Genomic DNA, 26561 nt, shown 5'->3' on the forward strand with positions numbered 1-26561 from the left:
GAGCATCATCAAGGAGCGACACCATCATGTAAGTCTTGTAGTAGGGTTCAAGCCAAGGTGACAAAAAACTACAAATTGAAAATTTGGTTGAGACACAAAAAATTACAAAGGCCTTGAAACCACTCTCATTGGAAGATATGCCTTTTGATTGTACATAAATGTACCATCATCTTGGGGGAGGGCTAAATGATAGTCATTAGATATTTACACCCTTCCACACACACACACAATCATCCCTCTCCATACCTCACTCAAACCTACACATTCCATGGTTTCTCTCACCCTCTTCACCAGTACCCTCTCCTCTAGATTCCATAGCTCTCATATGAACTTCTACATACATACACCATCTCTATGTCTCTCTCTATCACTTCCAAGTTAGAATTCAATCTTACCTCTTCTCAAAATCTATCAAGACTCATCAAGTAAACCATGGTTAGACTCTGCAAATTGGGGGCTCTCATCAACCTAAATCCTCATTTTCATTGTGGTGAGTGATCAACCTAGGCAGAGGCACCATAGAGAAGAGAAAGAAGAAGAAGATGGCCTATGATCATTTTTTATGATCTACACAAGGTAAGTCCATTCTTCTTCAATATTTCACCATCACAAGGATTCCCTCCCCTCATTCACCCCTCTTCATTCAGTTGTTTAACTCATTATAGTCCCCAGAGGATTCACTCTATATACGAAATGAGACGCCACCTACGAGCGGACAACTTTGATAAAACCCCTATAAACAACTCATATTAGGGAATAAACCCCCCCTTTCTATGCTTATACGACAATCCATGCAAAAAACTATCATACCCCTATCTTACATATAAAATTTAGGTCTTACATTATCTAAATGAATAGAACTAGTCAAAGAGCATGTAGCATAGTGGCTGGCAACGTACTAAGGAACCACTTCTATTGATAACTAGATGTATCCTCAATGTGTCTTAGTTTGGCTTTGAAACTATGTACCCATTTAGCCTGCACTCTACCTACTCGTACAATTCCCCGACGGAGTCACTTATACTCAAGGAGGATGTCACTTGCGTGCAAACATATGGGAAAAACCCTCTATCTACGGACTCCATGGCACAAGCACAACCCCCTATCTACTAATTTTGAAGAACCCATATACCCCACTTTCCACGGTGCTTCTACAGTCAACTTGACTCCCTCTGTAATATTTGTACAAGTTGTACATATTATCATTTTAGGAAACTTTGATAGTTCTTTCCACATTAACACTAATTTCAAAATTTTGGTAGTTTCTTTTGTGAAAATTGGAACTTCTTACCCTACCCAAGGTCGCTATGCCTTAGTGCAAACATGACCAATGTGGGCCCTATCAAAAATAATTTGGGGAGTTACTGAAGGATTCATGTTTTCTTGTGTTAAAAATGGGAGGACCCATGGGAGCCCCCACATGTGTCCCTTATCGCTCTAGCTCCTAAGTTAGTTATGTCTAATACAAGAACGATTACTTCCAAGCATCTACAAGCTCTCCACCTTGTATCACAACAAAGTGCAGCCATGCTTGCAGCAACTTCCACTCCTTGCACTTCCTCACATGTGTTTTGTGATCATTCTACCCAACACACGTCCATAATCTCCTACCTAAGTGCATTATGTGTACACCAAGCTATGGATCTCTTAAGCCTTTGTATTGCACCTTCCAAGAGCCCACCTTCCTTCTATAGGCATGCTAAGTCCTACTACCAGTTTAAATGTCTGTGTATTGACTGGAGTTCAAAGTGTCACACAATGTAGCTTCTTTCTAGGCTTCCACAAACAAGCAATTGGAGTAGAGTGATAAGCTGCAACTTTTATTGCTAATTTCTATTCAAACACATGAAATACAATAGCTTATGAGGACACACAAGAAGTTTCCTACATCATCACATGTGTTAAAAGGTAAAAAATACAACCAAGTATCCACATATCCTACTCCCAATAGCCTCCTTTAGACCTTCACATGGACACATCATGAGTTTATAGATCAAATTTTTCTTGGAGCCTATTATACCAACATAACTATCTCTACCTTACAATCCAGTACTTCTGCTTACAAGGAATCCTACGCATCAATCACACAAAATGAAAGTGATTACACCTAAAGAGCACCAATCACATGTTGAATCTTGACATGCTTGCTAAGAATTCCATCATTGTCATAGAACTTCCAAAAAAGAAACACACAAACATTTGTCATAGAACTTCCAAAATAGCAACATACAAACACTAAGTAATAATTGAAAAGAGTTGGAAAAAATGCATCCGCCAATATGTCTTTGAAATATCAACCATAGTCACTTGGAATAAGAAATGGGAATGAGATTGAGAAGGCCATCATAGACAAAATCAGCTTATTCATTTTACTAGAACAGTTTCAAAATGGTTTTATATAGGTATATTGTGTGAAACTCCCCAAAGGACCAGCAAAATGAAAACGAGGAACGGGGGACTTTGGAAACGAATTTTCTGATCCGATAGGCCCTGAAGTGGTGTTTCCTTGTCACTATGATATGACCAAGGACACAAGTCAAATCAAAGCATTGATATGAGTCACTTGACTAGTCCATCAACTGAAAAAGGTTGAAGTTTCTATGAGCATGGAGTGAATGATGGTTGGACGGCGTAATCACATTCCGAAATACAACATATAAAATTGTAGTAACACAACATCCAATGCTAAACAAGTTACAATTTCGCCTCTAAATTTGTTGTTGCATCCTTATAAACCAAAAGATTTCAAGCAACTAATAGAATCTATCCCTATATGTTACACAAAGAGGAACTCATTCTGCATTTAAATTGCTAACCTTGCTCCAAGTTCAAGGTGAGAAGAAATCTACTATCTTTTTTGTTCCGACTGGTGGAGCAAGGGCTACTAGACACATAGGGCAAGAGAAACTTTTGAATAAATCGATTTTTGATATTTCACATTCCATGAAACAACTTATGCAAACAATTGAGTACACAAAGAGTCCACTTCAAAGCTCTTAAACCAATTCACAAGGAGGTCATTTAATCAAAAAGAGCACAAGGATGCGTTGCAAGCTTGAAAATGAAGTTGTAACCATGCACATGCACGCAAAAGAGACTTCACATCTAGCAATACATTGCCACCAAATAAGATACAAGGTGGGTGCCACTCTTGCACAAAGAAACCAAACATCAAAAGCTGAAACCCCATTCCATGCATGCACCCTACAGATGTAGATTGAAAGAGCTAATAATCATCTTATAAGTAGGAAAAAAAATCAACACATGTTTTCCATGAGTCGGGCATAAGGGAGTAGAGGACAACAACCCATTGCCCATCCCCAATTGCACCACACCCTTCTCTACTCACACGCCATGGGCATCCCAACCTGCAAGCAACGCTGCATGGCCTTTATCTTTACGCTCATTAACCCTTTCGCTTGCAAACCCTCAAATAATTTTACACTAGGCTGGCCCTGCTCCTTGGACCCTTGACAACTGAAAAAGATCTCTTACTGACCTTTCTTGGAATCCACGCTCCCATGTGGCTCCCGGACTCCACCAATCCACATGGTCGCTTGGATTCCAGGGAAAGGTTAGTAGGAGACCTTTCCTGACCATCAAGGGTCCAGGGAGCAGGGTCGACCTAGTGTGAAATTATTTGAGGTTGGCACATACCGGAGGATGTGCAGGTTTAGAGGGGGTGGATGTCGTGCCGCTTTGCAGGCACAGGGTTTGGGTGGACCAAATGGTAGGCCTTCCATCTAAGCGATACAAGAAATGAAAGTTGAAGAGTTTGATAGGTAGCTAAGTGTGAATGAGCGGACATGATGCACCTTTGAAAGTTAAGAATCAAGAGTCTAGTGTGAACTTGAGTGAGTTGCTCCATAGGAGGTTGCAATAGAACAACAAAACCACATATACTCTTCAATTATACCGAGCATGTAGCCTATTAAGCAGATGATGCACTTCATAATCCATGAGAATATAAGGCTGACAAACTGATGGTCCCTATAGTAAAGGGAAGGGACCATGCCCGCATACTACAACATGAATGAATTGCAATAGTTGCATACTTTTTCCATACTTGAGAGAACCCATAGCAGTGTCACCAACCCCACTCACAACCATGACATATCGTGAATGGTCGAACCACCACTAAAAGAGGCAAAGCTAGCAATTCAGCACTGCCTTAGGGTGTTTTTTACCCTACTAGAATGCTTCTGATTTTCTCAGCAATGTGGGCTTTCACGTGACGTCTTGAAAGATCTAAATCAGGTTTGTCCATAAACAAGAACCTGTAGACCTCCCATCAATGATTCTCAACCAAATATCGTCCAAAATCTGCCTGCATAAAAAATCATTGAAGAAATTTTAGTGCACCGGTGCTATACATAAGTCTTACAAGTCAAGCACATCCATTTTTTTGCACTAGCAAAAGAGCAGAGAACAACTGAAACAAGAGCACAAAGTATTCTAATGAGCTCTAACTTCTATGGGTAGGACTCGAGTTAAACCTTTCAATCAAACAAAACAATTACCATATACCCACATGGATCTCAATGTAAAACCGGCAACATAAGTTTGAATATTTTACCTTAAATATGCAAATTCCAAGAGTTTTGAGAACACATGTGGTATCATGGAGCACTCAAGCTCGCCCCTGTCTAGAAATGCCAATGAATGCCACCACCAGCAACTCTATGTCAGGTCCCCTATCCATGATCATAACCTTTACAGGTTGTGTGATTTCAAGCTCCAAGCGAGAACACGGATTTTGTTGTTTTACTAGATCCACAATTTTCTTGCCATCTCCATGCAAGATGAATATGTTGATCCCTTTGGATCGGTTGCTAGTCAGCCAAGCAACCTGGATAATGATCAAGCATGTCAGAAACCACGCCTGTTAACTCTTTAACAGTAGCCAGCAAACCCCTTTCTTATCACTTACCTAGATCTAAAAATCCTTCAAGGTTCCAGTCATACATCAGAGCTCTGCGTTTCATGCACCAGATTTGAAGCAGAGTGTGCTCCGGACTGAGAGAGTTGTGTAGCTTGATATTAAATTTCCCAGTTCCTGGTGCCTCCTTGCTGCAAACATCCATGGCTAAGGCAGAAGGCACACTGAAAAAGGGTGTACAGTCAAGACCACCCCACTCGAATCCAGCCATCACAACATCACAACTATTGTCTTCCTCGCCAAGTGTTGATTTCAATCTAAAGCATATGTAATCTTTCTTTCTTTTTTCATGTAGCATTTCCCTGCAAATATTTATAGACCATTTCTAGCTTCAAATTTTGGCAACAAATTAATTAATAACCCAGTATTTGAAAATTCCACACACCAAGAATCTGTAATGAAAACAAATTCAACGCTTTTCCATCGGGTGTAACTGTGACATTCATTTTATGAACGTAATCTCAAGCTCCCACAGTGTTCAAGAAGTGTTTGCAAGGACACAAAGAGTAAGGCCCCAATAGCACAAGCAAAAAGGAAAAAATTATAGCCACATGCACATATTAAATTTCTAGGTAAACAATAGTTGATTATAAAGCAGCTGAGCAATGTGTAGATAATTACTGTTAGAGGAATGCTATGCATAGACACCTTTATCAAAGCTAGGGCTTTTTCACACTTTCAAATGTTGCTACCCGTCCTCACACCCTCTCAGATACCTCTCAAATCAAACCCAAACGGGCCTTTTGCCTGTGAAATCTAAAACTCTGAACCGGCATGAAATTGTGATGGAAGCATTAGGCATGTTTCTTCAGCATTAACTATAGAACTTCACCACAAAATCCTTGCTCAACGTGATTATCGGCCAAAGCAGGATGCAAATAAATATAACTACTCACCAGCAAACATATCTGAAAGCACACCTGCAGCAGTGAGCCTGCAGTACGAGCTCCGAGTTGTGCACGACAGGGATCTTGCATAGATGAAATTGAATTGCGCAGTGCAAGAGGATGAAAGTAGGACACGTAAAAAGATAAGAGTATGAGCCTCACCCAACACTAGTCGGAGATCACACGTTGAGCAAGGGGCTAGGAGGGTTGCAACCACACATAAAGAGCAAAAACCCTACACTGCAGATGGTCCATGGTTGCTGCAGGAATAGAAACTCGGTACGAGTGCTCAGTCATAGGCTAGAGTTTTTGGACTTCAACATTGAATACAATTCCTTTGCCAAGTGAAAATACGATAAGAACCATTTATTCAAACTAAGATTATATCTCACCATTCATGAACAATGAAGGGAATGTGGCCTTTTATTTGCTTCATGCTTTCCACCAGCAAGAAGCAACTACCCTTTCTATGCCAACACCTAACTAGCAGCAGTGACTATGGAAATAAGCATTCATTTCATATTTCAAAACTAAAGACATGTTCATCATTAGATTTACACACTCTTCACTAAATGAGTGCCCACTATCTTATTTCAACCAATCAGCATCTTTGGCCTCTCAAAAAATTATTGAAATTGAAACACAATGTTTTTTCTATTTTAGTCAGCAAAAAGAGAATGCATCTCTATAGCCTTGTCCCTTTGGGCAGGCCAAAAAGGAGATCCTCACATTACAAAGAAGAGGGAATGGCCGCCCAAGGGCCATATTAAAAGTCCGCCCACCCAATAACTCGAATGGCCGCCCATTGTGACCTTAACGGGGTGTGGACAAGAGACGAAAAGGAGCGGTGATGGGCAAAAACAACGAGCAGGGAGCGAGAACGATGAAGACGAGCTTGCACTGTCAAGGGGGATGCTCAGATGAGCTCACAGTAGAAGCACGATATGCTAGGAATGTCAGGGCGATTTGATTTGGTCCTAAGTTCGCCCAATTTTGTGCCGTTTAAAAACCATCTTGCCATGTCATCGACCCTATTGAGGACGCCGTCGTTGTGAAAATAGGGAAAGTGGGGGGCCGGGGGGGAGGGGGGGGGGGGGGGGGGGGGGGGGGGGGGGGGGGGGGAAGTCCTATATGAAATGAGGGTATTGCATGACCAATGGGAGGGGAAAAAACCAGCAGGACAAGAGGGGAACGGGGGGGAAGTTGAGAGGGCTCTTAAGAAGGAGATCTCGGACGGAGGAAGAAGGGCAACGGGAGGGGGAAAGGCGGGTTTCTTTCTCTCTCTCTCTCTCTCTCTCTCTCTCTCTCTCTCTCTCTCTCTCTCTCTCAAAGGAGGAGGGCAAGGGGGAGAGCTAGGACTGGGGGGAAGAAGGGTAAGAAGAAGGTATGCGAAGCCAAGGCGCCAACGGGAGAGCAAGAGCATGAATGAGGGAACAAGGAGGAAAAGGCTAAAAGGAGAATAGGCTCAACAAAGCTCAAGAAGGCTCTCAGTTTGAAGAAGAAGATGAGGATGCCATAAGACGGGAGGAAGCAAACCGTGAGCAAGAGGAGATGGGTGCATGAATGAAGGAGAAATAGAGATTGAAGCAAGGGAGAAGGGAGAAGAGCTGAGAGAACACTACAAGCAAGTTTAAACAGGGCTTGAAGAGGAGATGAGCAATGATATTGCTATTGCAAATCAAAAAGATCAAGCAGTGAAAAGGGATTGTTGTGCAAGTTAGAGACCAAGCAAGTTAGAGACCTAGCAAAATTCAACCGAGGGCGGAAGGGAAATTTTTGTTATTTACCAAGCAAAGGAATAGTATAAGGTGGGTGTTTTGATTGGCAATTACAAATTGCTTCTATCGGAATGGGGATTTTTTACTAGGGGATTGCAAACCAACCCGACATACCGATGATGGAGTATTTAACTGGTTTGTAACAGGGTTTCAGATATCAATTAATTGGAAGCATCTTTTGATTATCAACATCAATTGAGTGTTGATAACTGGTTTTAATTTATTTTCCATTGGTATTAGTGATGGGAGTCGTGTTTTTCTTCCTTCATTGCTCTATATTCATCTCTATATAGTCTTACTAACACTTAAATCAGCCCTAACCACACTAGCTTCCCTTGGTTTTTGCACCTAGACTCCATCTTCGTATACAGCCAGAAGCCCGGTGCTTTCCCGGTCGACCGTGAAGAGACATGCACTCCGACAATGTGATACCATATGGGACTACATAGTGAATCCCCCGTGTCCAATTTTGACCCATATAAATTACTCAAAAACCATGGTTATAAAGTTTTATAGGTACTCCATGTAAATTTGCATCTATGCAAACTCTTTATAGCTTTCATCCCTCAACAAATGAACTATATACAAAGCACTATTAGTTCTTGCATGTATTTTTGTAGCTATTGACTCACAAGTTCGAGGGAAGAATCTTTTGGGAAGCCATGATTTTGAAACACAAAAACTTCCTCTCATGTCTCCCTTTTCTCACTTCTCCCACCCCTCCTCCCCCCATATAAATATGATACCCCCTCCTTATTTTTAAGCTTAAAAGATAAATTATTGGTGGCCTACCCCTAGCTTATATGCTTATGTAACTTGTGGAAAAGCCCCCTCCCCTGCGCTTACGTGGTGTGGTAAGTTTTCCATGATGAATCCCCCGGGTTATAGTCATTGTAAATATACCAATAAATCCTTTTAGTAATTACTAGCACTCAATACTAACCTTTTTTTCTAAAATGCATCCACTCTTTTCTACCTTGGAGTAGGCAATCACACACAAGTAAATCGACTCACCCCTCTAAAAGAATCTCTCATTTCACCACTTCAATAATTACTTCCCTTGAGCCCACATCTATATGATGCAAGAGGCAAGAGAGCCCACTCTCATAAGAGAAAAAAAAACATTCCTTAAACATGTTTTCCATTTAAATGATTATTAGAAGATAATCCTAATAAGGTCTCTTCTTACACACAAATAGAGCATCTACCCCTTTGTATACAATCACTACACCATTGCACTATTGTGCACCATTTGTACACACTATACACACCACCCTACTTGTAAGGAGAGAGAAATATCTCTTTGCACCCCTACCATTGATTCATAGAAAATCTTCTCTGAGCAATAGCATTGAGAGGAGGCGAGTGATTTATATCCTTTCCAATTGTACTTCACTCTTTTACATCAATAAATTTGATAGTTTGGGTACAATTGTGGTTCAAGGTCCCGCTCTTGTTTCTCTCCAATATCTCACTTGGCAACTTCATCCCACTTGGCTTAAGGGTAGAAGCATGTCAACGTGTCACTGAATATGTTGTCCTGGACAGTGCTAGTTACTTGTGCTTGTTAGCATATACTAAAAACGGATGGGAAAGTCCTTTGAATTTCAAATTTTCCATTAAAAAATTATTTTCCCTCCTCACGTGCTTCTGTTTTCAGTTATTGAAGATGACGTGGGGAGTCTGTGTGTGTGTGTGTGTGTGTGTGTGTGTGTGTGTGTGTGTGTGTGTGTGTGTGTGTGTGTGTGTGTGTGTGTGTGTGTGTGTGACTAGCAGGTGGTTTGCTGAGTCTTGCTCTCTCTCTCTCTCTCTCTCGTTCTTTTCCTGCACTGAAAATCCTGCCTGAGAGATTAGTTTTCAAAGCTAAGCTCTTTCTCTTGTTCTGACACGGACCTACAAAAATGGAGAACCAGCAGCCAACATTATTGCCACTAGCTCCAATTCTGGAAATGGAGCCGTACTATAATCTGATGGTAAGCAAATGTTATGTGTAGCCCACCCACTCCAAATGAAGTCATTGGTTTTGTTGGTCACATATATAGCTTTGTGAGGGCATTTTTTCATAGTATGTATGTATTACAACATCACGTGTTGACAGCGACACATTCAAGTGATTTTAAGTAAGTAACATATTATACACATCTACAATTCTCAGGAAAAAGCAGAAGAGAGCCACTACAGGCAATGAATTACAACTCCCAAGATCCAGCTCTTTCTGTAATCAAGGAATATGAGAGAGTAAGAAAGAGGAAACAACGGGAGCAGAAACAAATGAAATTTGAGCGACAACATCATGCCCTCAACGATGAGGAGAAAAAGAAAATCTCCTCTGAGATTGTGAGAGATTTCAAGAGTAGGATTGAAGGTTTTAGTACAGAAGAAAAGTGGGAAATCTGGAATCTTTTTGCTCAACTTTCGCATGTTCAGGCAATCCATGATGAGTCTTTCGAGGAGGAGGCTGCTGTACAGACTGCAATTGTCTCCAATGTCCGCATCACACTGGCTACCGTCAAGCAGCCAAGTTCCAATGAGGAGTAATTTTTGAAGAATGCAGCATGGCAGATGATGTTGAACTCAAAGGAAAAAATGCCTATTGCAAAAATTGCCAGGGTCCTAAAGGTTAATCGTCGCACCTTGCACAAGGCGAGATCACGACAAACAAAGCCCGATGTTGATGGTCGATTGTTTTCATTGGTTGCATGTCACAAGAGACACCATCATAGCCCTATCACAGTTGAAATTAAGGAATTGGTCTACACATTTTGGAAAGTGGAGACTCGTGTTTCACGAAACAAGAAGGATGTTTGTCAAAAGAGGATGGGGAGGAAAAGGTACATAGAACACCCAGTGCACCTCCTAGATGAGCCTCAGGTGATCAATGAAATACTTGTACCATAACTTATGCATTTTATGCATTGCATCTCTAGTGCTTAGTAACCTGTATATGCTGATCAATAGCATACTGATCTGTAGACTTTTTCTAGTTAGCATATGGAGTATGCTAGTTATCATGTCTTGGGTTCTAAATAGCATCCAGAGCTAGTTGGTTAACACAATATGTATGCTAATTAACATACCTGGTATGCTAGTTACATACCTAGTATGCTCAATTGCATGATAAGTACGTTCTCTAATAGAAAGTGATATGCTAGTTAGCATATGGAGTTTGCTAGGTAGCATAAAAAGTATGCTAGTTAGCAGGACTTTAGTTATAAATAGCATACATAGTTAGTTGTTCAACACAAAAGGTATGCAAGTTAACACCACTTATGCTAGTTAATTTACACCTAGTATGCTCACTAGCATGATGGGTATGCTATTTAAGACAAGGGTTATGCTAGTTAGAACTAGCAGCTGGGCTGGGTATGCTAGTTAGCATATGGAGTATGCTAGTTAGCATGCCTTGTGTTCTACCTAGCACAGAGAGATAGCTAGTCAGCACAAGATGTATGCTAATTAACCTAATTTCTGCTAGTTAACACCTAGTATGCTCAATAGCATGATGGGTGTCCTAATGAGTATGCTAGCTTGCATATGGTCTGTGCTAGTTAGCATGCCTTGTGCTCTACCTAGCATACAGAGCTACTTGGTAAACACAAGATATATTCTATCTAACACTCTTTATGCTAGTTAACATACGCTGTTGCATGCACATTAGGATGTTGATTGTCACTATAATTTGTTTTCATGAAGGGCTGGATGTCCTAGTTAGCAATCTGAATATTGATCATCATTTGGATGTTGCAGGTTGAGTTCTTTCCTAAATTCAAGGAAAAACGTCCAGATTGCAAGATTGGCACAAGAATGTTTGAGATGTTGAAGCCATTATTTTGTAGGTGGCTGAAAGATAGATACACATGCTGTTGCGAATACCATGTGCAAATGTATTTTTTGAAGGACACACTGAACCACATGCGCTCTCATGCTTTTGTGCTACATAGAGCAGGTTGTGAATGTATATGCAATATCTGTGCCCCAGATGAAAACATTAGCAAGGGTTGCTTGGCTTCACATCACATGTTCAAAGGTGTCACACATATGTGGGAGTCTATTCTCTACCCAAAGCCCGCAGATGCAGTTTTCCATAGAAGGGAATGCCTGATGGGAGAGTGTTTGACATGTGGAGTGAATACGTTGGAATTATGCTTCTTGGAGATAGCAAAGCCAGGCAATAGTATTAATGTGAAAGTATTTGCATATGTACAAGATCAAGACAAGCATGGAAATAGTAACAAAAGAAAAGATCTTTTGCACAAAGAAATGCAGTGCTGGGAGTTTCTTCAACTCTTGAAGACCAAGTTGGAGCTCTTTGCCTTCTTCAATTTTTGAATGTTGTTGTCGTGTCAATTGTTGATTTTGCAGAGAAATATGCCTTCAAGGAACAAAATGAGACTCAGTCAATGGATTGGCACTCTAGTCAAGTAATCATTTTTGTACACATAACATACTACCGTAAGGCAGGGGAGGTAGTCAAAACCATCCACTTCTTCATATTAAATGACAAGGTACATGACATGTTGTCCGTGCAACACTACTTCATGCTACACTGTGACTGGTTACAATAAGAAGCTGTCACTCCTAAGAAACATTGGGTGTGGTCTGATGGTGCGGCCTCACAGTTTAAGGGAGCCAAGCCTTTTTACTTCGTTGCAAGATATGGTGGACTCATAGAGATGGGGATGAGCTGGTTCTTCTTTGGATCAGGGCACGGTAAGGGAGAGCATGACGGTGCAGGAGCCGTTGTGAAAAGAACCTTGACCCATGAACAACTAAAACCTAATGGAGCTATTTTGTGGCGTGCAACTGATGTGGTTGCTTATTGCAAAGCCAACCTGCGCAGGGAGCACCTTCACACTATCCTTCAAAAGAAAGGGAATGTGCCCGTGTGTTCTTGGAGGTAAAGGAGGGGGAAATGAACAGGGAGGTGAAGTGGAATTGTGCCACTGTGGAAAAAAATCGCTCTCTGCATGCTTTTCGTGGCCACAACCCTAGGGATCCAACTGCCCTTGCAACAAGAGCCTTGGCATGCTTCTGTGATGCATGCATGCACAGAAGATGGAATCGCTGCGTCAATAAAGCTCACATGCAGCCTTGGTATTATCATACTCTACTACCATTACCTGACGAGGCTGTGTCAGATTCAAAAGATGAAGCAGCCACCTATGATGAATTCACATAGGAAGGTCATCATGATGTGTTGACTAGCGCTCTATGTGCTGGTGACACATTTGCTATAAATCCAGATGCTTCGACCAACGTCGAGAATGTGGATTTCTACCTGGTCAAGTGTATTGCAGGAAAGGAGAAGGTGGAGAAGGGGTACCTTGATGAGTGGGGAAATGCAATTGATAGAGGCTTCATATGTTGTGCAAGGTATGTATTACGAGCAATTGGATGCATACACCTTTAAGCTAGAACGCAAGCAGCCCATCGTCCATGTACTTTCACATTTGGTAGTATGATGTATCAAAATACCCATGTAGCACATCCCAAGGAGATGGCAGGTGTACACAATTGACCCAGAAATCTATGAAGCAATCTATAATAGCATGCCCTTCAGCTTTTAAGTTGTAATCATTGCATCTTCAATATACTTCTCGCTCGGAGATAATGAAGTTTTATAAAAAACTTGGGTATCTTCTGTCTCTTGTGTCTCTTGTGTGTTTTGTGTATACATGGGTTTGGTGTCTATCATAGAGGGGTCTCAGTTTAAGAGAGATAATTTGTACAACCTGTCTCATTGTGTTCTAATTGTGTTCTGTGGGTATGCTAATTAGCAGAAATGGTATGCTAATTATCATACAAAATGTTCTAATTAGCATACCTTTTGCTGGTTTTCAAGGAGAAGAGATGGCAGGTTCGTCTATATTGTGTATGCTAATGCTAATTAGCATACAATTTATGTTGATTAGCATAAACTTATATATGCTAGTTAGCATAACTTTGCTGGTTTTCAAGGAGAAGAGATGGAAGCTTTTTGTATACTGTGTATGCTAATTAGTATGCTATGTTGTGAGTGGAATGATCATTAGGATACTTTTATGCCAGTTTGCATACCCTTACTAGTTTAGGGAAGAAGAGATGGAAACTTTCTGTATATTGTGTATGCTAATTAGCATACCTTTGCTGGTTTCAAGGAGAAGAGATGGCAACTTTCAGTTCTCAGTGTATTCTAATTAGCATATTGTTTATGCCAGTTGGCATAAACAATATGCTAATTGGTATACCTTTGTTGGTTTTAAGGAGAAGAGATGACAACTTTTTGTATACTGTGTGGTCTAATTAGCATACTATGTTGTGAGTGGAAGTTAGCACAAACAAAAATGCACAGTATGCTAAATGAAGGTATGCTAATTAGCATACTATGTATGCTAATAAAATACTTTTTTTGCCAGCTGGCATAAACAGTATGCTAATAAGAATATCTTTCTTGGTTTTAAGGAGAAGAGATGACAGGTCTCTGCATCCTGTGTATGCTAATTAGCATATTGTTATGCCAATTCGCATTCTGTGGGTATGCTAGAGTTAACTGGCATAAACAGTATGCTAATTAGCATACTGTATGCTAGTTTCAAGAAGGGATGGCAACTTTCTATATATTGTGTATGCTAATTAGCATACTATGCTGTGAGTGGAAGTTAGCAAAAGCAAAAATCCACAGTATGCTAATTGAAGGAATGCTAATTATCATACCATGCATGCTAATTATCATATTGTTTATGCCACTTGGCATAGACAGTATGTTGATTAGCATACCATTGCTGGTTTCAAGGAGAAAACACTACAAGAGGCTATTCATATTAGCGACGCTCACACAACGACGCTCAAAAAAAAATTTCCCGGCGTCGCTATGAGCGTCGCAAATTTACAAAGAAATTTGCGACGCTCATAGCGACGCCGGCTGGGCTAAAAAAATAACCGAGCGCGCCCAAAAACTCAGATCTCAGATCTGAGTTTTTCGGCGCCCTCAAGCAAGGAGCAGGTAACGCTCTCCCTCACTCTCTCTCTCTCTCTCTCTCTCTCTCTCTTTCTCTCTCTCTCTCTCTCTCTCTCTCTCTCTCTCTTTTTCTTCTCCACACACACACACACACACACACACACGAGGAGAGGAAGGAGAGCCAGGTATGCTCCTTCCCTCTCCTCATTCTCATGTTCCCTTCCCCTCTTTCTCTCTCCCTCTCTCTCTCTCTCTCTCACACACACACATACACACACACACATAGTGTTTTTGAGAGAGAGAGAGAGAGAGAGAGAGAGAGAGAGTACAAACAAAGACAAAAACGCACACACACATACATAAACAAAGAATGCACACACACATTGAGAGAGAAAAAGAGAGAGAGAGCATGCATAAACAAAAAACGCACGCATTGAGAGAGGAAAAGAGAGAGAGAACATGCATAAACAAAAAACGCACACATTGAGAGAGGAAAAGAGAGAGAAAACATGCATACGATCCAAAAAAACGCACACACATTGAGAGAGAAAGAGAGAGAAACTAATTTAACGTCGTAGGAAACTAATTAAAATTAAAAGACCTAAAGATCTAGCCGACGAGGAGTTGAACTCAAGACCTATTATTCAAGAGGGAAATGGCATAATCAATCTATCATACTTGGCATGGGTGATAGAAAGGTTATACCATTTATCTCTTTTTATTGGCACACACATCCACACATGCGCACACACACAAGAAGAAGAGAGTTATAACGTCGTAGGAAACTATCTTAAAAGACGTTAAAGATTAGGTTATATGTAGACTTACATTAAATTAGATTTAGGTTTATTTTTAACTAGATTTACGTTTATTTACGCTAGATTTAGATTTACGTTATATTAGATTAGATTTAGGTCTCCATAGACTACGATGCCTGCATGAAGCGGGTGAAGAAAGCCCTCAATGGAATATAGGGTATTGCTGCCTTCACTCATGGTGGGCTCCGTCGATCCAAAAGTACTGGTGATATGTCTTCAGAAGATAGGGAAGAAGGTGGATCTTCAGGGCGGCAAGAGTCACTACATCCCCGACACAATGACCATCTAGACAACCTCTAGTCATTCAACAACAACTTCAAAGTTAGTAACAAGAGCAAGAACGGTCTAAAGGGCCAATTGCTGTCGTCAGATGTGGATGGAGATGAGGCAGCGTCACCGCCGGAAGTTAACTCTCACATCTTTAGTGATGAGAATGCCAACTCTTGCCGAGTTATGTGAAAAATTATGTGTTAAATCAGTTTTAAGGTTCTTATAATCCCTGTTAGTTTAGTTCTTTGTTTTTAATATAACATAATTTACGTTAGATTTAGATTTATGTTATATTAGATTAAACTTAGGTTTATTTAGGTTTACCCACACACACACACACACACACACACACACACACAAGAAGAAGAGAGTTTTAACGTCGTAGGAAACTATCCCAAAAGACGTTAAAGATTAGGTTAGATGTAGACTTACGTTAAATTAGATTTAGGTTTATTTTTAGTTAGATTTACGTTTATTTAGATTTATGCTTATTTACGTTAGATCGAGTCCACGCAAGAATTACTTACGGTTTAGGGTTTAGAGTTAGACGAACAGTGAAAAGATCTACTGTGAAAAGATGTTAAGATGCTGTGAAGTGCTACAGCTAGAGAAGAGGCAAAGGGGTTTTGTCCACTACATGCAGTATCATGTAGACGTGGGTGTGTAGATTTCTTGTACCCACAAATATAGGTATTGACCAATAAAGGCGAGATTATAACCCGGTGGTTCTGATCTCCGTGCACCTCTAGACCGAGGTGTGCGAGGATTGGACATGACTAGAGAATGTGAGGTAAAGAGAGAGAGAGAGAGAGAGAGAGAGAGAGAGAGAGAGAGAGAGAGAGAGAGATAAGACGAAGAATGCCAATAGAATATTAAATTTGTTGTCCAGGTTATAAGTTTTTTATCCTCATTATGAGTAGCGACGAGGATGTGGGACCGTCCAACCGAAACACCTATCTCTCAACGAGGGTCTTATGTCCTTGTAATCAATGCAAGCATGTTGTGCGACGGACAAGACGTGTTTCTTTGCAGCACGTTCGCGAATTTGGCGAGTTCGATCCATCTATTATAGATCGAGTTGTTGCCAATTATAACTCGTCGGACTCTGACGCTGGCCAACAAGCAGCAATCTTGCAACCCAATAGACGTGTTCGCAGGCGCTTTGGTCAAGCAACATATGTGAGGCCACAAGATGTAGCCTCTGACATCTCGGGGGATGATCATGCAGAGCACATTCCCAACGAGGCAATGTTTGAGCCCGAGATTGATGAAATGATCGAGACGATCATGGATTCAGAAAGGCTTATCTATGATGATATGAAAAGTGAAGCCGATACACCATTGTATAATGGAGCACGTATGTCTAGATTGAAAGCACTCCTGGTTCTTCTCAACATGCAGGCAAAGTTTGGATGGAGTGACACTAGCGTCACAGCGCTTTTCAGGTGATCTATTACAATTAGTTTACTTTAATAAAACTCTAAATGTATAATGATCTGATAGATTTTTACAGGTGCATCTTCTTGTTCACATAGTTGATGAGGTGGAAATAGCTGGCACAGTTCATTCCAGATGGATGTTCTTCTTAGAGCGTTTCATGAAAATGCTTAAGGGATATGTGCGTCAAAAGGCACGTCCGGAGGGTAGCATGGCAGAAGGTTGGTTGGTATCAGAGTCCCTAGTGTACATTGGAGAGTGGCTAGACGGATTTGATAAATCCCGGGACACGCTATGGCGAACCATAGATGATGAGCGCATATCTGGGATTGTCATGTGCAATCTCGGTGTTGAGAAGAAGATGACGAAAGATCTAGAGGCTAAAATCAACCGATTTTGCATGCTTCACAATCCAGTGATGCAAAAGTGGATTTCACAATATGAGGATGCAAAGCAAGAGCGACAAAGGGCACGAATCGAGTGGAGACGGGGAAGACGACCACCGATGGACTATCCAGCGGTTCTGGAGAGCCTACCAACCTTCATGAGCTTAAGATGGTTGCACAACCAATTGAAAAGCGCACAACAATGCGGTGACGAAGTGACTGAAGAAGAGTGGGAGTACTCTCGGGGTTGCGCGACCAAGGTAAGTTTGCAATGTACGACTAGCAAGTGACTTTATTTATAAACGTTTGAACGGCCACTCATAATCTTTGTTCGTTGTAGTATAAGTCATACACAGCAGCATGGTGTGAAGGTCGACATTTTAGGGTGGAACGAATCGACAAAAAGCGTTTTACTCAAGATTGTGGAATCATGGCAAAATTTGAACAGTCTAGTCGACGACGTTCCTCTGATGCAGATCCTGTGGTGGCGGAACTCACTTACTTCGGCACGCTGCAAGAGATTTTGAGGATCGATTACAGAGGATTTTTTGTCGACTTGTTCGACGTGCAATGGTTCAAGATAATCATGGAGGGTCGCAACGCTACTGTGCGTAGAGGAGAGTCTGGTTTTCTTGAGGTGGATTCTACTAAGAAATGGACTGACCTAAGAGACACTTTCGTACTACCCGAGCATTGTGAACAAGTAAGTATGTAAATAGTTAACATCCCCCTTTTACAAGTTATGTGCTTGAAAGCTCTCATGTAAGTTATGTGGCTCTGGCAGGTAATATTTCATCCTACAAAGTCTACATCAAACTGGTGGTACGTCATAGAGGTAGCCCCTCGTAGTGCAAGGACGTATGAAGGCTACCATGTGCCAATCACAACGACATCAATGGAGGAGATCAGAGAAGATGCTCAATCAGAAGCCGCTGCGGTGGTGCCAGACGAGCATCAAGATGCTACTACTCTATATGGGGTGCATGCAGAGGAGCTACAAAATGAAACAGAGGATATGTGTTTAAACGGAGAGCTCTATATAGATATAGGAAGTTATGCTGAGTTATGCGAGGATGAGAGAGAGATCTCTTAAAGCCACAAATATTGTATTTGAACAATTTTGCTCCGTGTTGTAAAAGCTCTGGCTCTCTAAGTACCTTCCATGGTGTATAACGCTCTTTTCTACTCGCGCTCACATCTTTTGATTGAAAATTCTGAGTTTTCGACTTGCCTCTTCTATCACTCAATTCATTGCGTCATTGTATTTATATGCGTCATTACGTCATTGTATTTAATGGTCTTTGCGTCATTGTCTACTCTATTCATTCACTATTAAGTTTAAATATTCGTGTGTTTAATGCAGGTATGGATGATGAGGAGTTTCTTTCTTCTTTGTCACCGCGACAGAGACAGTGGTACGTGGAGCGTCATCGCTCTGGCGCATCATCGCGCGTTCCTACTCCATCCGCATCTCCCTCTCTTTCGGAGCATTCGGCGCGCTCCGAAGCTTCGGCGTCGACGAGACGAGCTTCACACTCGTCTAGACACCGGCGCTCTAGTGGTGGCGGTGGCGGTGGCGGTTGTTGTGGGGATTCCGCCACCGATGCCTCCACACCGCCTCGTTTCGACGAGGCTCTTTACCCTCCCCTTCTTTGCCCGCCCCCACACGAGCCACAGCATCGCCATCTACGCCAGGTTTTGCACGGCTGACTGTTCCTAGAAGCTACACACCTCTACCTACTCCGCCAGGAGCCACCCCACTCAACACTCCTCGCTTCGGGGCCCAGACGCCGGTGGAGACACCTGACGTCCGTACCCCCATCGACACGCCGCTAGAGACCCCTGCCGGGACACCCAGGTTCACGCGTCACCGGCCAGAGGGCTTGCCTTACTCCGTCGACATCAGCGGCGGCATCATCATGGATGATGACGGCAAGAAGGTGATCTCGCGCATGCGTGGTCTTTGCTCTCAGCTGTTTAGACACTACATACTAAACAAATGGAGTGAAGTACTAAGCGATTTAAAAAACAGAGTCATCAGCATACTTTATGATGAGTTTCCCGTTCCAACACAGGATCAGCGCTTCAATGAAGACCTGATGAAGATTCGAATGCGCGAATACTGCAAACACAAGCGTTCCGAAGTGCAAAAAGCAATCAAGAATGGGTGGAACAGGCCAGATTGGCTGGCCAAAGAAGATTGGAAGAATGCGAAGAAAGCAGCGCGCGAGAATCCTGACAAGTGGAAGCAACAAAAGGATGCAGCCAGAGCGCGAGTAGAGGCAGGGAGCTCGCACCACTTGGGGAGCGGTGGATGGGCATCATTTGAGGCCGATTTTGTAAGTGTTTTCACATTGCTCTTTATGTTCGATAGTTTAGGGTTTATGAGTTTTTTAATTCTAACATAATGAAATCTTTGTATGTTTTGACAGTGGTCGATGACAGGACGTGATCCCACACCGTACGAGCGCGAGTACGCAGGCAGGAAGGGCTTAAACGCCCTGATGGACATTCTCAGTTCTCGCGGCGGCATGGTTAGTATTAGGGTTTACTCTTTTTTATTTTTTGTATTGTTTTATAAATGTCGTTATATGTTTATACTTACTGAAAGCTGTCTTATTGTCTTTTTTTGCAGAATCCGACAGATACGCCGCTTGGACACGATGAGACGTCTGACTAGACGACGTCAGTTTAGCCGTAGCTAGATAGCATTAGTTTAGGGTTTCTCATAGCTTATGTATCATGAGATGGATTTTATACGTCTTTTTGAACCATGTATATTATTACATTTGTCACCGCAGTTCCTTTTGCCAATCAATTCTTTATGCCTATGATGTTGTACAATTCTCATTATTACATTTGCCAATCAATTCATTTTGCCTATGATGTGTACAATTGTCAATTTTGCAAACAATGCGTCTTGTGGGTGACTATTTTGGGTCTATTATCTACCCTTGCACTTTTTTTAAAAAGTGAATCAAGTACAATATGGTTGATGAGTGGTAGGGCATTCAATGCCCTGCGACCAAAAAAAATTTCTCTCGGGCGTCGCTATTTATGGCTCTGTAGCGTCGCTATAGTCTTCTGTGTAAACGTCGCTATAAGCGTCGCTATGAGCGTCGCTATATAGCGACGCTTATAGCGACGCGTATAGAGATGCCTATAGCGACGCATATAGCGACGCTCGTAGCGACGGTTTTAGCGACGCCGGGGGTTATAAAAACCCAGTGTATTTCCGTCGCTAACAGCGTCACAAGAGCACACAACCTCTTGTAGTGAAACATGGCAGCTTCTTGTATACTATATATGCTAATTAGCATACTATGGTATGCTATGAGTGGAAACTAGCACAAACAAAAATTCTCAGTATGCTAATTAGAATGTATTCTAATTAGCTATTGTGAGTATGCTAATTAGCATACATGGCATGCTAATTAGCATAAACATTATGCTAATTAGCATACCTTTGCTGATTTCCAACGAGAATGTATACACATTCAATGTTTACAAGACGCCAATAGTACACATAGTATTGTCTTCAAAACAAGAATAGTACAGGATTTGATCATTACTATTTGAAGTGAATGTTGGAATAGTTACAAACATTGGAAAGGCAATTTACAAATTTCCCTCATAATGTTACAAAACTGCAGAGAGCCTCCTACTCTGGATAAGATGGTGGTTTAGCACGCTTGTACACTCGCTTTTGCCCAGTGTCCGTTTGCTTCTTTGTTTGCTGAGCTTTTGGGTCTTGCTCTCTTTCTTCTTCTTGCTGAGCTTTTGGTTCTTGCAACTCTCTTTCTTCTTATTCTTGTTGCTGCCTCTCTAATTTTTCCCTCTGTAGCCTCTCTCTCTTATGTCTTTCAGCTTCTTCATCAGCCTCCCTTTGTCTCCTACGCATGGCTTCATTACGTTGGGCCACGTTGTGCTGGTGCATGTTTGATTCCATCTTCCTTGATCACTTGATGTGAAAAAAATATGGGCAGTATCAAACCCATTTTCAAATGTATATGCTGCATGATCCTCTGATTGCATCCATAGGAACAGCCAGCTGCTCAAAGTATCTATCAGGAAGTTTTGCCACTGTTCTTTGGTCTGGTCCTCTATCTTAGGAGTAACAAGCCAACTTCCTTCAAGGTTCTCGTACACTTTGTACATACTATCGTCAATAACTAGACTGTTTTGGGGCCCAAAGTTGTAGTTCTTCCAAAAAAATCTCAAATCCTTCAAGAATACACGTTTATTATTTATTTGCCAAGGCTGGCCACTACAATGAACCTGTGTAAAAACACCTCTCAGCTTATCCCGGTGCTCTTTGAATACTGTTTCTAATATTTCATTCACTTTAGGTGCCATGCTGGTTCTCCATATATACACATGGAAAAAACGGAGGCACCAATCCAAAAATTTGTGGCTGTCTTTGCAACAAAATACCAACCTCCTATCTTGTACATTGTTCTTTATCATTTTCCCTGCATGTTGAGGGGGAATGTCACCGTGCATTGGCTCTACAACTTGAACAAGCAGGCCATTTAAATCAAGAACCAAAGCGCGTCCCTCGTCTGGCAATGGCTTTGGCATGCATATTGGGTCTGGCAGTGCATACCACTCAGCAAAAATAACGTCCCCCGAGGGATGAACATAACTGAAGTACTCATTTATTTTTGTTAATTGTTTAAGATAGCTAGCCAGATGCTTCTCAATCTCTACTTTTTATTTTTTGTAGCTATTTAGCCTTGGCAATACGCCGCTTTTATATGGTTTTGCATGAAATGGCATAATTCAAATCATGTAGGGAAAATAGCAGCAATTTCTCTTGCCCTGTGACACAAAAATGGTATCAAATAAAGACATCATAAAGGACAAGCAAAAACTACTGAACTGTTGCACAATAAAATAATATTGAAAAGAGTTTTTCCATTGTAAATATCTAGAGAGATACATGCCACAAGGTGTGGAGCTTGCTAACACTACATAACTTGGACACAATAAGGAATAGATTCAATATAATTTCTTGCAAGCGCATGAGCGAATGGCTTTCTTTTCATCTTAGCTGCGTTTGTTTGTGTCATCCAGGGTTCTGGGAGGGGCAACACATTTCTCGTCCCCAGGTTCTTCCAAAATCTGTTCCAGGCCACCTTTTCTTTTTAATTTCACTTTGTTTACAAAACCTTGTAGGGGGCTGTCATCACCGGCGTCTTGCGCAATCAACCCACTGTCAGTCCTGAAACCTTCCTCTTGAGCACTCCTAATTGTTTCCTCTGAGACGCTTGTTTGATCATTTGTAGGGGGCTTGGGTTTGGGCTAAGTAATCATGATAAAATCTTCATCATCATCATCTGTTTCTTTACCATCTACAGCAGCCTCACGCACTGTCGCATGCTGAGGCATTACATCTACCCTTTCATGCTGTCTATCCAGCTCATCAAAATTCATCATTACAGAGATTCTCTTCTTTCCTTTGATTGATAGGTGTCTTGCTAGGTTCGCATCTTGCATCATTGATACCTGTGTATTCCATGAACCTGTTAATTTTCATCGATACCATTATGATTTCTTGTATGCATAGTGTGACAAGTAGCATTCCGTGTATGGTAGGCATCTATATCCTGTAAATATTCATATTGTCTATGCTAACTATGCTAACTAGTATACAAAGTGTGCTAACCACCATGATCAATATGCTAGCTAGCATTCAAAATACGCTAACAAGGAAGTGTCAATATAGTGTGTATGCTAACTAGCAGAGAATGTAGGCTAATTAGCATATATAAAATGTTAATAGGCAAAATTGTACGTATGTTAATGGTATGCTTATTATTGATGGTGTGATAATTAGCATACATGCTATGTTAATTAGCCTAAATGGTATGCTAATTAGCATACAATGTATGCTAGCACAGATGGTATGCTAACTAGAGGATAAGTTATGCTAATAAACATAACGTCTCTGCTAATTAGCATACCATCTTTGTTGGTTAGTATATTGTGCATGCTAACTAAAATACACATTATGATAACTAGCAAAGAAGTATGCTATCTAGCACACAAATTATGCTAGCTAGCTCAAATTGTATGCTAACTAGCATAGAGGTATTCTAACAAGCATACACATTATGCTATCTAGAAAAGAAGGTATGCTAACTAAACTTTGAATGCTTGTTAGCATGCACCAAATGCTAGCTAGCATACAAGGTATGCTAGTTAGCATACTGAGTATGCTAATTATCATACCTTTTTTTATAGTTATCATACTTGTATGCTAGCCATCATACAAAATGTTCTAATTAGCATAAAAAGTATGATGATTAGCATACTATATATGGTAATTAGCATACCTTGCTAGCTAGTTAACACAAATGGCTAACAAGGTATGCTAATTAGCATATAATAATATGCTAATTAGAACATTGTGTTTAGCAAAAAGTATACTAATTAGCATACCTTGTTAGCCATGTGTGCTGGCTAGCTAACAACGTATGCTAATTAGCATACTTTTTATGCTAATTAGAACATTGTGTATGCTAGCTAGCATGCAAGTATGATAACTATAAGAAAAGGTATGCTTATGCATGCTAATTAGCATACCTTTTTCCTAATTAGCGTACTTGCATGCTAGCCATCATACAATGTTCTAATTAGCATAAAAAGTATGCTAATTAGCATGCGTTGTTAGCTAGCCAGCACACATGGCTAACAAGGTATGCTAATTAGTATACTTTTTGCTAAACACAATGTTCTAATTAGCATATTATTATATGCTAATTAGCATACCTTGTTAGCCATTTGTGTTAACTAGCTAACAAGGTATGCTAATTACCATATATAGTATGCTAATTATCATACTTTTTATGCTAATTAGAACATTTTGTATGATGGCTAGCATACAAGTATGATAACTATAAAAAAAGGTATGATAATTAGCATACTCAGTATGCTAACTAGCATACCTTGTATGCTAGCTAGCATTTGGTGCATGCTAACAAGCATTCAAAGTTTAGTTAGCATACCTTCTTTTCTAGATAGCATAATGTGTATGCTTGTTAGAATACCTCTATGCTAGTTAGCATACAATTTGAGCTAGCTAGCATAATCTGTGTGCTAGATAGCATACTTCTTTGCTAGTTATCATAATGTGTATTTTAGTTAGCATGCACAATATACTAACCAACAAAGATGGTATGCTAATTAGCAGAGACGTTATGTTTATTAGCATAACTTATCCTCTAGTTAGCATACCATCTGTGCTAGCATACATTGTATGCTAATTAGCACCAATGTATAGTGCCTTATACCTCTCAACAAAATGGTGTTGCTGAGAGGAAAAATACTTATAAAGGTGAAAAGCCAAGCTTTGCCACATGCTTTCTTGCTAGAGGCGTTTTGAGATAGCATGACTATGGAGGATCCTAGCGGAGAATAGCCATGAAATAAAGGGTGAGCAGCATAAGAGAGCGAGGGTGAGAGAGAAGCTTGACAAAAATTTTGCATGCTATATTTTATTATTGAAATCCATTTACATATATATATATATATATATATATATATATATATATATATATATAGCTGGAGTAACTAGCTAACCACCCCTTTTACCATGCAAAACTCAAGACTAAAGGGTGATCTTTATCAATTTGTGATAGGGTAGCCTCCCACACGGGCTAGAACAAAATAAAAGGACTTGAAACCCAAGAATTTCCCCCTCAAGCCCAAACCATTGACAAAGGGATCCATGGAAGAGTTTATAGGCCACCTTAAACATGAGTAGAACCCCCCCTAACAAAAATATTGAGGTATATAAACTTCCCTTGGACAACCATCAGAGTCAGACAACAAAAACTCAACCAAGCTTACGAATATTAAGATGCATAAATTTTTCTTGGATAACCATCATAGTGGGACAACAAGAACTCAACCAAATTGACAAATATGGGAGGTCTTATCATTTTTTTTGTAGGAGGGTCTATAACCCATACAAGATTTATTGACTGTGATAGCATAAAGAAGGTAAAACTAAAGGATGTCACTTTTGACTAAGACCATTTTTGAATCAACACCAAAATTCTTTGAAATACTTGTTTGGAAGGGTGGTTCATCTTACCACAATGAACAAAAGGGTTTCTAGTGAAGCAATCCTTTGTTTAATGATTATTTTGCCCACAAATTGCATAGAATCTAGTAACAATGGACGATCTGATTGAAGTTGACATAGAAATGGAACCATTGACTGCATATGCAGTGGGAACTATGGAAGAAGTAGCACAAGATTCCCTTTTCACCTCTTCTAACAAGTAATTACCAATGCCATCCAAAGAAGGCAAAGGATATTTCTCCTTTAAGATGATCACAATTTGATGGCCTATTAAGTAAATCAAGAATAAGATCTTCATTAGGTACTACAACTGATTCTCTCTGACCTATTAGCTAGTACTGCTATGTTTTCATCAGCACGCATGTTTAGAAAATATAACTCCATCTTTAAGCTTTGATGTTGAAGAGCAAGAGGTACATTTAGTATAGATGAGCAAAATTGTAACCATAGCAAAACCACAAAATCAAAAGCTTACATTAAAATTTTTCAAAAGCATAACCATAACGTCGACTCCCAAACCATAGACACAACAACATAAGTATTTTCGAACCATAGCTAAAACATGACTTGAAAACCATAAGTATAACATTATGAAAATTTCAAACCAAGAATTGTACCATGATTTGAAAACCGTAACATGAAGATTCTCAAACCATAAACGTAACATGATTCAAAAATTTTTACCATATTCACAATGTGATTGCAAAACCATAACCGGATTTCCATACCATAACCATAATGTGATTGGCAAACCATATTTTCAAGACCATAACCATAACTTTCTCGCTATACCATAACCATAACATGATTGCCATACCATAATTGCAAAACCATTACCATAACTTGATTGCCAAACCATATTTGCAAAGCCATAACCATAACCTGCTTGCCATACCATAACCATAACATGATTGCCATACCATAATTGCAAAACCATAACCATAACCTGAGTGGCATACCATAACCATAACATGATTGCCATATCATAATTGCAAAACCATAACCATAGATTGATTG

At 40.5% G+C, this 26561-nt stretch overlaps 1 protein-coding gene across 1 annotated transcript; it reads right to left on the reverse strand.

The window, feature by feature from the left end:
- Positions 1-3882: 3882 nt before the first annotated feature.
- LOC147456315 (ACT domain-containing protein ACR9-like) lies at positions 3883-6320 on the reverse strand. The gene is made up of 4 exons (XM_086515446.1): positions 6219-6320; positions 4931-5241; positions 4577-4849; positions 3883-4327 (listed from the first exon to the last, which is right to left on the reverse strand). Exons 1-3 carry the CDS (start codon positions 6260-6262, stop codon positions 4833-4835), a joined length of 372 nt encoding a protein of 123 aa, XP_086371572.1. The 5' UTR covers positions 6263-6320; the 3' UTR covers positions 3883-4327; positions 4577-4832.
- Between the last annotated feature and the right edge of the window lie 20241 nt (positions 6321-26561).

The sequence above is a fragment of the Adiantum capillus-veneris genome, chromosome 6 (assembly GCF_014529385.1).
Source record: "Adiantum capillus-veneris isolate H3 chromosome 6, ASM1452938v2, whole genome shotgun sequence".
Lineage (NCBI taxonomy): Eukaryota > Viridiplantae > Streptophyta > Polypodiopsida > Polypodiales > Pteridaceae > Adiantum > Adiantum capillus-veneris.